We start from the raw sequence: 12,688 nt of genomic DNA, 5'->3' as shown, positions 1-12,688 counted from the left end.
TTTGCAACCAGATTTGTATTTTTAGCAACCAAAATGAATCGGTTGGTAATTGCTAGGTTGCTAAATATTTGAAACCAAATCTAGCTTTAAGGTAGCAAAATTTGCAACCATTAAATTGGTTGTTAAATTGGTGGCAAAGTTTACAAACCGTTTTTTTACAACCACTATTTGGTTTCAATATCCAACTTCAGATTTGTGTGATGATGTTATTAGAGACAAGATTTTGGTTGCAAAGAATCCAGTTGCAAATATTACCGCAGAATTTTGCAACCAAGCTCACTTCATCAACTACGAATGAGTGAATTTTTGGACAGCTTTTTTATATATATTTTTCTGGTAATAAACAAACAATATAAAATGAATAAACAAAATATATTTAGAAGTAACAATAAAGTTATACATACTCTTCTAAAAACTAAAATTATACATACACTGAACTAAATTTATAACTAATAGTAAGTTCTAAAGGTTTCATAATAATATGTGATCACCAAAATGAGGGTGGGGAGTAAGAGTTCGATATCCACCCTCTTTCAAAAAAACAATCCTCTCGAAGTCCTAAAGTCGGTCAGGAGTGATTTGGATTTGCCTTAAAGATGTATAGACCGAAGATGAGTGTGTATTAGCATAAGAGGTAGATGCACTTTTAATGTTGGGACTTGAAGAAAAAGAGTTGCTCTTGTATTTCTAGGAAGCGACATACATATGAGATGCAGCTGAAGCTAGTCCAGAAATCCCTCCATCTCTATTAACCCCTCCACAAGCCACATAGAATGCTTCTGTTTGATTAATGGCTGCCTCAAGTTCAGTAGGTGTCCGTTCAACTTGTTTTTCTTGTTGTTCAATAGTGTTCTGATACCCTGCCTACATTTAATATGACACAAAAAATTAAAAATATGCATCGATATTCTATTTAATGAACACAAACATTTGTATACATTCTTAACTAGTAATCCATTCCACTAAAACTAATAATCCATTAGTATATATTTTTTACCTGTTAACATGTTACACAAAACTCACTAAATCCTGTCAACATTTTAAACAAAAATATAATATAAGTAAATGAAAACTTATAATCCATTCCACTAAAAATCCTCATATCAACAACATGTTACACAAAACTAACATATTGCCATATATACTGTGTCTAAAACTGAATAGTCTCTAGAATAAATAAACATGTCCAAAAGCTATAATGCCACTGCTCTTGCTTCAAAGAGAAAATGCTTTTAATGATGCCCACAAAGATAAGATAAAATTCATGAAACGAAGTATGATATAGCAGTAACCAATAAGATTGTGATTTAGAAGACTTATATATCAGTGCATATAACATTAACTGTGGTTTAAACTTATATGAAACATATGTAAATTTCAACACATACCTCTCCGGTAGAGTTCAGCACTAACGCTTGCACCAACTCCACTTCCACTTAACTCGTTACCTTCCATAACAAAGGCAATACATAAGATAAAGTGTGCAAGACATGCCTTTTAAGCAAAAAAATAAAAATAAAAAAAGACTTTGTACAAGGCTTATACCAAATTTCCATAAATCTAACTTTGTGTCCCTTTTTATGGTGTAGTTCATAAAAGCATGGGCATCACTAGAATCCCATGCTCCTGCACAAAAACCCTTCCTGATCTGGTGCCTTCCATAAAGAGCATTCAAGCTAAATGAAAAAAAAATGACATTCAAAATGTCAATCATAATCGTATCACAAATATGTCAGTGTGTCGAACAATCTCTTCTTCCAGACTTCCTTTAAATATGCATTGATGAAACTGAAAACTGAGAACTGAAAACTTGAAAACTATACCAGAAACTGAAAACTTGGAAGTAGAGCTAGTATAAATAAATGGGGAAAAAGAAAAAGTCTTAAAATAGTCTCGATGGCAGAGAACTTTAGCCTAATTGGCCTTGATTGTCAAGCCTAAAAACTAAAAATAATATGTAATTCTGTATTACAGAACCATATTGCTACATTGCCTTGATTGTCGAAGCCCTTGCAACATCTAGGGGGAGATGGTACCTGGGTTAAGTACCTGACTGAGAGATCTAGCAACGCACAGAGGAAAATCAAGTGGCCTGGCATAGGGCGCAAATGTCGTAATCCATTGACACAAATAGTTCATGGGAGAAAATCTCAGTTTCTTTGGGTCCTGGAGATAAGTTTTCTATAAAATTAAGATGTAAAATGAACGAAGATTTTGTGCTAAACAGAGGAAGAAGCTCAAACAGAGTTAAAGTTCGAATTTAGAACTTCAATTTTTCTACTGAATTTTCGAAAGCTAATTTAAGATAGATCTATAAAAAAGATAAGATAACCCACCTTAGAGCAGTTACGAATTCAGTTGAGGTGACCGGTGGAGAACTGAGGCGATTCGCAGTCGGCAAGAGATGGAGAACTGGGGAAGAGAGTTACGATGATCGGCAAGTGATGGAGACTTGAGGCGAAGAGGGTTACGGCGGTCTCTGAGAGATTGAGAACTGAAGAAGACCATGGAGGCGAGGAACGAAGATAGTGGATGGAGGCGCAAATGAGAGAAGGAAAATTGAAAAAACCCTAAAACTTTACTTTACTCTTTTATATTATCAAATTATAAAATAATAGTATTAGTTATTTATTTGTATTAGTTATAGATAGATATATTTGAAGTGGTGCCGGGTACTAATATTAAGTAATTTATAGTGTAGTTTTTTTATAAATAAATATTATTTACCCAAATAATAAGTATTATAATATTATTTAAATCCAATAGAGCAAATTATAATATAAAAAAATAAATATCAAATTATAACTATTAAATATAAATAATATTATTAACTTAAAACTATGTACATTTTGATTTAGAACCTCCAAAATTAAATTATATTTATGAGTTTATTCATGAACTTGATCGAACTTCGAGTCGTACACCGAACTGTTCATGATAGCGGCGCGACTCATTTGTAGTGCTAACAGTTGGTTTGGAGAAATGAAAATCAGGTTTATAAACAAGTGTTCGGGTTTAGTAAAATTGAAATTTAGGGCAAATATAATTGCAACCAGAAAATATATGTTGAGACAGATCTGGTTGCAATATTTGCAACCAAGAGAATTTTGCAACCGTATTTTTGTTTCAAATGTATTTAAGAAATCTAATCATTTCCTTTGCAACCTATGGCAATGACTTGCAACCATATTGGTTGCAATTTTGCAACCGATTTTAATCTGGTCTCAAATATTGGTTGCTAATTACCGTTTTTCTTGTAGTGCAAGCTCCTTTAACTTGTCCAAATTTATCATTTTACCATCCAACTCATCGAATGTCCTATTTATCTCTTTAACTCCAAAAAAATGGTATTTCTTACCCTCTTAACTTGCTCATTTTACCCCCAACTCATCGGATGTCCTATTTACCATCTTAACTCTATAAAAGTGGTATTTCTCAACCCTCTCAAATATTGTAAGAGACACGCTTGAAGTCTGACTTCTCAAATGCCACGTGTCAAATTCGGTCAATTTTTTTGACAACTCAGCAGTTATATTTAAAAAGAAAAAAATGACCCTATTATTGAGAATTTTACACTTCCTCTTTTCATCGTGCTTTACAATCTGCACTTCCTCTTTTCATTTGAAGCTCTAAATTCCTTTATCAAACCATTTGAAATAACCACATAAATCGCCACCCTGCAATTAGAGATTGCATATTATAGATTAACAATATTAATCTTCACCCTTTAAATGTTTCAATTAGATTAACTATCACTTAGAGATTAACCATATAATTACTTACTCCATAATTTGGGCAGCCAAAGAAACGTCTCCCAGGATATGGAGTTTTCCAACAAACCTTCAGATCAGCCGTTTCACCATAATAGCATACCTTATCGCTTGCCATGGCAGGATTTGGAGCTGAAATTTCCAGATTAATGGAAAAGATTCGAATTGCAGATGAAGAACAAAACCAATAAACCGAGTAATGAAGGAGATAGAATAGCAATGGAGAAAATTATATTCAACAGGAACGAAGAAGAAAGAAGAGGAAACGGAAAGGAAATAGGAATTAGGGATTTGAATGTTAGATTTTAGAGATTTTTATAATCTTTTTTTTTGTTACCGTTAGTGCCCAATTTTCCACATCCACGCGCTTCACGCCTTTTTGCGCTCGCGCACACACACAAAGTTACTACCACGTAGAATCATAAGATTTGAGAAATATCATTTTTATGGAGTTAAGTGAGCAAATAGGACATTGATAAGTTGGAATGGGGTAAAATAACCAATTTGGACAAGTTAAAATGGTGAGAAATACCACTTTTATGGAGTTAATGGGGTAAATAGAACATTCGATGAGTTGGGAGTAAATAACCAATTTGGACATGTTAGGGGGTGAGAAATACCACTTTTATGGAGTTAAGGGGTAAGTAGGACATTCGATAAGTGAGAATAAAATGACTAATTTGGACAAGTTAACAGAGCTGAGGAGCATTAGGCCTATTTTTAATAACAAAAATTAAACAGTAACAATTTATGTATTAGAACCAAATGTTAATGCAAGGCATTTGTTTGCTCCTATGCCAGTCGGTGTTGGGAGGAGGTTGATCTTGGTAATCTGGTATCGGGATGTCGATGACGGACTGGTTTAATGGCCTCTACAATAGTGGGACAAATGAGATTCTGGTTACTGCAACAATGGGTTTTAGTGACGGTACAATGTTAGACGAATAATAGTGTGTTGGGCTACAGCATTAGGCTCAATTTGTATATTAGCCTCAATTTGAATTTATGTAAAAAACTCAAATATTTATCTTCAAAGAGATTTATGATCTAGAAGAGTAAGACATTACATATTGCTTAAAACTCACCTTATGGTGATATTTATAAAGAAAGTTTTTACACATTTAAATATGTCTTAAAAAGTATCTCACTTTTATGAAAGGAGGATGACCTACCTCATGCTTGCCCTAAAGAGGTACCACCGCTTTTGGGTTGGTGTAAACTCTATAAATTTTTATTGAAAAATAATAATAATATTTATTATTATTTTATTAATTAATTAAAAATCGACTAAAGTATCAAAATATGTCTATCGTTTTTGGAGAAGTATCAATTTAGGCTTCACATATAAAATAATACCAATATATGTTTAACGTTTAAAAAATGGTATCAATTTAGACCCCAAAAACGGATTGGACACGTCATTCCTATTACTATGTTAAATTATGATTTCTCATTCCACATACAATTGACAGAACTTAACTGAGTAATATCAATGACGTATCTCGTTCCGTTATCGAGACCTAAATTGGTTCCATTTTTTAAACATTAAACCTATATTGGTGATATTTTATATGTGGAGCCTAAATTGATACTTCTCCAAAAACCACAGGCCTATTTTGATACCTTATCTCATCAAAAATCTTATTTCTTAACGTCTCTTTTGATATGGTCTTTCGCTTTGTTGCTACATCGTCCTGATTTTTTTAGGTTTGGATAGTAGTCAATATGTTGTTTGTTTTTCTCTACCGAATATAGAACTTCCTTTTTTGAGAGTGTTAAGGAGTATGAAGCTCAGCTTAGGTTGCTCCTTTTGCCTTCGTGTTCCCTATCTCTATCTCCCCTAAGGTGTTGTCTAGAGTTCTTCTCATGGGCTAAACGATTTTTGGCACTAGAGCTTTCAAGCATTGAGCATGTGATTATCCCATTTTGTAAAGTCCTTAGCATATTGCATTAGGTTAGGAATGTCTTGGGCAGTTGTGTGTTAGTTCCTAAGATAGGGCCTCGCTCTAGCAATTTGCTGCCACGACATGTACTACGATATGCACATTGAGACCTCTAATTTGGATTGCTACCTTCTAGAATCTTTCTACCGCATCACAGAGGGATTCTCCCAATTCCTAAACTAGACAGTTGAGGTCCTAAAATTTTTTCTTTCGGGAATGGAAGTGATGAAATGTTGGTAAGTTCGTTAGCCATCTGATCAACGGTTTTAATAGGCCTGAGGAGCAGTTACTCACACCAATAAGACGTCACCTGAACTTTCAAAGTGTTCCGATAGCCCCCTAAACTTGTATAAAATATTCAGTTAGCCTCCTGCACGGGTTAAATGCACCATTAGTCACTGAACTTACATGGTTGTTTCAAAATGGTCACTCAATTTCAATTTGTCTCAATAAAATCTCTAAACTTTGAGTTTTGTCTCAATTAGGTCACTCCGTCGATTTTAGTAGTTAAAACGTATCGAAATAATGACATTGATAACACGTCAACATGAGTTAACTCAAATTTCTGACCGGAACGAAATGTGGCAGCCGTATGTCGGGTATTTTTTATGAAAAAAGCTAAATTTTAGTTTTTTTCTCCATAAAAATAATCGACACGTGATAGCCATGTAGCGCATATGTGGATGTCATGTGTCATTTCGGTTAGAAATATGAGTTGTCTCATATTGACGTATCACTTATGTCATCATAAAATCGTTATAGTGACTTAATTGAGACAAAACTTAAAGTTGAGTGATTTTATTGAGACAAATTGAAGTTGAGTGACCATTTTGAGATAACCATATAAGTTCAGCGACCAATGGTGCATTTAACCCTCCCTGCACTTGCATAAAATGTAATCAATTAATCATTATACGCAAGTTTATAGGGTTAACTAAACATTTTATGCAAGTTCGATGGTCTATTGGAACACTTTGAAAGTTCAAGGGGCAATCAAGCTTTTTGGACAAGTTCAGGAGCAAATGATGTATTAAGCCTTTAAAATAATTAATATTGTTTGCCTAATTTTACAAGTCACCCTGTTAAAACCTCTGTATCTTTTGCTTTTTTCCCCCTCACTCAAATTCCTACACAGAATAATAGCTGAAGCTCCTAATGAGAGGTTGAATTGCTTCTACCTTAATCAAAACATCCATCTATTTGATAGAAGAGAATAAGCATGTTTTGATTAAATCACATACCAAACTCAACAGACCCATTAATCATGTATGTTCTGCTTTCAATTTTTCTAATTTTTTACGAAGATATGCCTGTCTTAGCTTCTCCCGATTAGCTGCTGCCTGCTCCTGTCTACGCACCTTCAGCTCAGATACCTTTTCTCTTGCTTCATTAGCCTCTTCATGAACTTCCCTGAAATTACATCACCACAAAACACTTGTTTGTCATACACCCTTAATACAAAAGGAAATGCCTCCATCAAACACCCTTCATAAATCACTATTTCTACTTCTTACTACATTTATTCTTCAATCCAGTAAAAAAATCAGTAGCATCTTGCTACTTGTCGGATATAATCAGGCACATAGCGCACTAAGGCGCTAGGGCTCCCAGAGCCTTCGCGCGTGCCATGCGCTATAGCGAGACAAGGCCCACTTACAAAAACAAAAATTATAAAACTATAATATAAAACTAACATAATAATGCAGTGAATTTTTTTTTAAGTAAAGGCAGAGAGCAAGAAGGTTGAGAGGCAAGACTCATCCCAACTAGATTGGCATCAGCCCCTACCCACAACCTCCAAACCCCTAAATTTTATTAAATGAAAAGAAAAGAATTACAAATTGCAAAAATAAAGAATGAAAAAAATGAAAAATTGGACAACAGGTACAAATTGCAATAATGCAGTGAATACTAAATCATGACAATATTTTTTTAAGTATAAATAAATTTTAAAATGCAAAATAAACCCCATTTAGAAAGCTAATGTTGAATACTAAATCCTAAGTTCTACTCCTCATCAAAACTCTCTAATTTGATGAGGAGTACCTGTTGAATTCGAATTCCCTTTGGTTGCTTATCTCTGTTTGAATTTGACTTCTGTGTTTCTGTTGTAATATACTTCTTTCTCGTCTAATAAGACTATGTCTCTTCTTCTTCTAATTAATTCAAACGTGTAGTGTATAATCTCTTCCTCTTTTAATATATGTATATATATATATATATATATATATATATATTTGGGACCCTCAGATCAGATCACAATTTATTCAACACATGTACAATATATGATAACTGTAAAAACCCCTAAACCTGCCCCTATGTCACCAAGGCGCGCCTTTGGCAACTGCCACTTGGCGCACCATGGCGCTAAGGCCAGTGCCTCGTGCGCCTTTAATAACTATGGACATAATAATAAGAGCTATTCTTGGATCATACCTATCAGCTAAGTTTTTGGTTCAAACTGTTTCTTGACATGGTATCATAGCATCTTAGACCAAGTGGTTAAGGGTTCGAATCCTATGGACATTCGTCTGAGGCTAAAGCTTTTGATTCAAACTGTTCCTTGACACTGTTCAGTATCACTTCAACACCATGTTGCACGGAAATTCTTCTTCACTAGCATTTTCTCAGGGTAGAATGGGGCCGATGCCTTTTTTTACGGCCTAAACTCCTATTTGTCAGCTGTGGGGAACTACTGATCAGTCAGAGGAAGGGAAAGGCTTGGGCCTACCTATCCCGATAGGAAAGGAACGAGAGCTGTTGAGAGGTTCTGCATTTCATGCCCGTTTCTGTTTCCATTACCGTCTCCTAACTATATTTTTTTAGAAATAATGTTTCCCAGTGTCTGTTTCCGTTTCCATGCAACATAGCTCCAACAGGATCTAAAGTTTCACTCACACACCGCTTACATTATAAGTTTATAACTTGCAATTTGATTTACTATCAAGAAATTATAATTTTATTTATTTTGAGGCAGTTCATCTGCTTAGACTAGTGCAAAAATGCAGCTAACCCACCAAGTTAAACACAGACAATTAAACTATGAAAAAGAAAATAAACACCATAACTCCTAAAGAAACAGAATCATTCTTCTTTCTTATGATAAAACATAAAAGGGATAAGAAATAACATATCAAATAAGTGTTACAATGCTGAAGCCACATAAACATGTTCAGTAGTGCTAATTATATAGCAGGCATCATCATTGATCATAGTGAGGTTTATTCAATATCATCATATAAGAAGAAGCTAAGAAAAGCATACCTCACAAAATGCTTGTGTTCATTTTTGTCCATCGTACCTGCAGTTCGTCCAGGACCTACTAATTTTGTGTTAAATAACTCAGAATCATTATTCTCACCAGCTTCTTCTGAAGCTACAGAGGCACAATTATCATGACTTTGTGGCTGCTGTGATTCCTCTACCTCAATGCCCTTGCGGAAAAAATCAACACAATACTTCTCTTTGTCTTCCTCATCAGATAGCTCTCCCCTTACCAGCTTATCATATAGCTCTGCCTTCTTCTCCAGTGCTGCATAGCTGTTTGATCCATCTTTAATTGCTTTGAGCTCGAGTTTATCCCTGAATTGGAGACAAACAACTATCAATTACACGAGAAAACCCTAATTGAACAAAGCATTAAGAAACGTGGAAAAGAGGGCTACTTTAGATCGCGGGATTCAACCCCGGAATTCTTGGCCGTCAAGGGGTTGTAAGGAGTGATTTTCTTCTTGGCGCGGTGATAATTGACATCGGAAGATGCGGAAGATTGCTTGGCTTCCTCCTGGGATTTGTAGAGCTGAGCCTTGAGTTCGAGTATGGAAGAAGCACCAACTCCCTCAATCGCTCGGTGCTTCTTTGGCAAAATTGATGACTCCGTCAACCATCCTAACGATTCCACCACTCTCCTCTTCTTCCCCTCTTCTTCTCCCATTTCCCTCGAAATCAAATTCCTTAATTTGCAGTCTTCAGCGATTAATGACGTTTGATTTCCAGGAATCAGTTTTCAGGGTTCTGCTCCAGGAATCAATTTTCTGGCTACCGGCAATTGATTCAATCGGCCGGTCGGTGTTTGAAATAGGAACCCGACCCGTTTACCACAGGTAGCATGGGCTTCCGGTCTAATATCGCTTTCGTGGCTATGCAAGTTGAACTGTTACTTTATCAGAATAATGAATTGATTGTGGGAATTTTATTTTATTTTACTATTTAGTTTTATTTTATTTTAATGTTTTTTTTTTTTTTTTGTAAGAAGGGAAGAAAAAAAACAAACAAACAAAAAAACCTAACCCGGGATCAGTCTAGGAAGACTGACCCCAATCCTATCCTCAAGAAGAGAAGGTAACAGAAAAGAAGGAGGAACGGAAAGGGTAGAAACACCTAACATCCGCTCATGCCCAGCAGCTTATTTTAATGTTATTGATGGTTAAGAGTAATTTTTATTGAATTGAGCCTTTAATTATAAATTTAACTTTTAGTTCAAACAGTTTTATGACATCGTGGTATCAAAGCTTTTTGTTTAAAGTATTGTTTGTTAAAATTATAAATTAAGTGTTGAAAAAATAAATACTTAAAATTTTAAATCCTGAATATTATAATTACAAAAGTATTAAATGATGTAATTATTTCATAAATATTAAAAATAAATATCGAATATAAAAATACTAGTTAATAATGTAATTTAAAATGTTAAGTTAAATATTTTAACTTATCAAAATAAATAATTTTTTTACTAAATTAACTAATTTAAATAATAGAAAAATAATATTTATCAAACATATTTAAATTAAATAACTACTTAACCGGTTTAAATTAAATAACTATTTAACATTTTAATTCATTTATTCATGCAAACTTTGCAGGGCAATGGTGAGTTCTAGACGCGTGGGAGTGGTACTTTCTACCCTCCTTTCTTTCTTCTTCTTTTCTTTTTGGAAATATTCTACCCTCATTTCTCAATAATGTTTTATGTGTTGATCAATGTTTTAAAAACCGGACCGGACGTTGAACCGGTGAGACAATTAGTTCAAGGTTCAATCGGTTCAACCGGAATGGTTCAACCGAATAAAAAAATAAATATATATATATATATATAATAAAATCCTGTTTCATTGAACATAAAATTAAAAATTTCATACATATAATAAACAATTCTTAAGTTAACATATTAATAAAAATTAAAAATTCATACAGATAATATAAAATTCACACATCAGTAACCAATTCTTAATTTAACACATGAATTAAAAATTCACACATCTAAAATCAAATTCATAGTTTAACACAATACTTAAGATTAAAATTAAATTAATTAACACCAGTTATTAAAGAGGTCATTCTCTGTCTAATTTTTAGTTTTTTTCCTTAATTCAATATTTTTTTCCAAAAAATGTTAAAAAACCAGAGTCAATCCGGTTCACTGGTTCAATATCGGTTTGTGGTTCAATCCCGGTTTGATGCAGTCTGATATAGTTGAACCTGTATAGTTAAAACCGGACCGGACACTTGACTGGTTCCCAGTTCGACCGGCCGGTCCGGTCCGGTTTTCAAAACATTGGTGCTGATTTTTTTTTGGTAGAAAAGGAAAGGAAAGGAAAGCAAAACAAGCAACTACCCTGGATTAGCCTAGGAAAGCTAACCCCAATCCTATCCTCTAAAAGAAGAGGAGAAAGAGCGATAGGGGGAACGGTAAGGGTAGAAACACCTAACACCCCCTCATGGCCTTCCGCCGCCAAGTGATCTGCAACACGGTTCTGCTCCCGGAAAATGTGGCTGAACTCAAGGATATCAAATGAGGGACTAAGCCTCTTAATAGCTTTAATAAGGTTGCGGCTATGAAGACCTATGGCATGACTACCCAAAATCATATTGATGGCCTCCAAGTTATCTGACTCCACAGAAAGCCTCTTAACACCCAGCCTAATCGCCAGCTGGATCCCAGAGAGAATGCCCCAGAGCTCCGCAGAGAAGGAAGAACCCAAACCCAAATTCTAGGTAAACCCAGAAAGCCAGGTGCCTCCCGCATCCCTAAGAACACCTCCGGCAGCAATCTTACCATTACTGAGGCAGGAACCATCAGTATTCAGCTTCACAACCCCCTCTCTTGGCCTGCTCCAGCTCACGAGGTGGACATCACTACTCGGGGAAGATCTGGCAAGGGACTCACCTTTGAAACTATCAATAATAGAGGAGAGTTTCTTCAAGAAGAACTCAGCTAAGTTAGGCAAAAGCACAGCTTTATTATCAAAAATCTCCTCGTTCCTCCATTTCCACACTTGATGACAGATAATGGCAAAGAAAATATCCACATGCTCCATATAAGACAATAACTTTCCCCTAATACCATCTGAGAACCAGTCGTTCACAGAATGGGACATGAAGGAAGAGAAAGTATGATGAGGGAGAATTTTCTTCCAAACCTCTTCACTCTTAGGGCAATCCCTAAGAGCGTGGCACAACGATTCAACATGGCCTCTACATCTACCGCAAGCTCCAGAGGTCGCAAAATGCCTTCTGTATCTATCTGAGTTAGTAAGTAATCTGTCTTTAACGCCCAGCCACAGGAAGCTCCTCATGCGGTAGGGGATTTTAAGGGACCAAATGGTCTTCCAAATATCTGAGGGATTATCAGTCCTGTTAAGGGAAAAAGCTTCAAAGGCAGATTTGCAAGAATAGACTCCATTGTTAGTCAGCGCCCAGCAATGCTTATCCATGTCTTCCTCTTGATTAATCACCTTCACTCCTCTAATTCTAAGGAGAGTCTCAAGGCTAAAGAAAGAATCAAATTTAGGCCAAACCCAGTCCCCTTCAGAGTCCACCATATCGGCTAACCTCCAGTTTTGGATATCACTAGGCGGGGGGGAAGTGCACACATCCACTAAAGGTTTATCCCCAATCCAGGTATCAAACCAGAAGCTTATGGACTTACCATTACCCACATCCAGACCAACCCCCGAGCAAAACTCAGCAAAAACG

General features: G+C 35.4%; 2 protein-coding genes across 5 annotated transcripts; both read right to left on the bottom strand.

Annotated features, from left to right (window-relative positions):
* Window positions 1–353: 353 nt before the first annotated feature.
* LOC136233058 (heparanase-like protein 1) lies at window positions 354–2,586 on the bottom strand. Of its 4 annotated transcripts, none has more exons than XR_010690673.1 (5): window positions 2,337–2,586; window positions 2,037–2,166; window positions 1,546–1,676; window positions 1,389–1,448; window positions 354–864 (listed from the first exon to the last, which is right to left on the bottom strand). XR_010690673.1 is itself a non-coding variant. In XM_066022598.1 (5 exons), exons 2-5 carry the CDS (start codon window positions 2,097–2,099, stop codon window positions 842–844), a joined length of 264 nt encoding a protein of 87 aa, XP_065878670.1. In that variant the 5' UTR covers window positions 2,100–2,181; window positions 2,337–2,586; the 3' UTR covers window positions 354–841. The 4 variants fall into 4 exon arrangements, 2 of the variants coding, with proteins under 2 accessions (XP_065878670.1, XP_065878669.1); XM_066022598.1 differs by having other exon boundaries at window positions 2,050–2,181; XM_066022597.1 differs by having other exon boundaries at window positions 2,050–2,166.
* A 4,142-nt stretch (window positions 2,587–6,728) lies between these two features.
* Window positions 6,729–9,880, bottom strand: LOC136233057 (uncharacterized protein At4g18257-like). The gene is made up of 3 exons (XM_066022596.1): window positions 9,379–9,880; window positions 8,978–9,295; window positions 6,729–7,123 (listed from the first exon to the last, which is right to left on the bottom strand). The coding sequence occupies exons 1-3, from the start codon at window positions 9,645–9,647 to the stop codon at window positions 6,976–6,978; spliced, it is 735 nt and encodes a 244-aa protein (XP_065878668.1). The 5' UTR covers window positions 9,648–9,880; the 3' UTR covers window positions 6,729–6,975.
* Between the last annotated feature and the right edge of the window lie 2,808 nt (window positions 9,881–12,688).

This window comes from Euphorbia lathyris, chromosome 6 (assembly GCF_963576675.1).
Source record: "Euphorbia lathyris chromosome 6, ddEupLath1.1, whole genome shotgun sequence".
Classification (NCBI taxonomy): Eukaryota; Viridiplantae; Streptophyta; class Magnoliopsida; order Malpighiales; family Euphorbiaceae; genus Euphorbia; species Euphorbia lathyris.
This window is presented reverse-complemented; position numbering and strand designations above follow the sequence as displayed.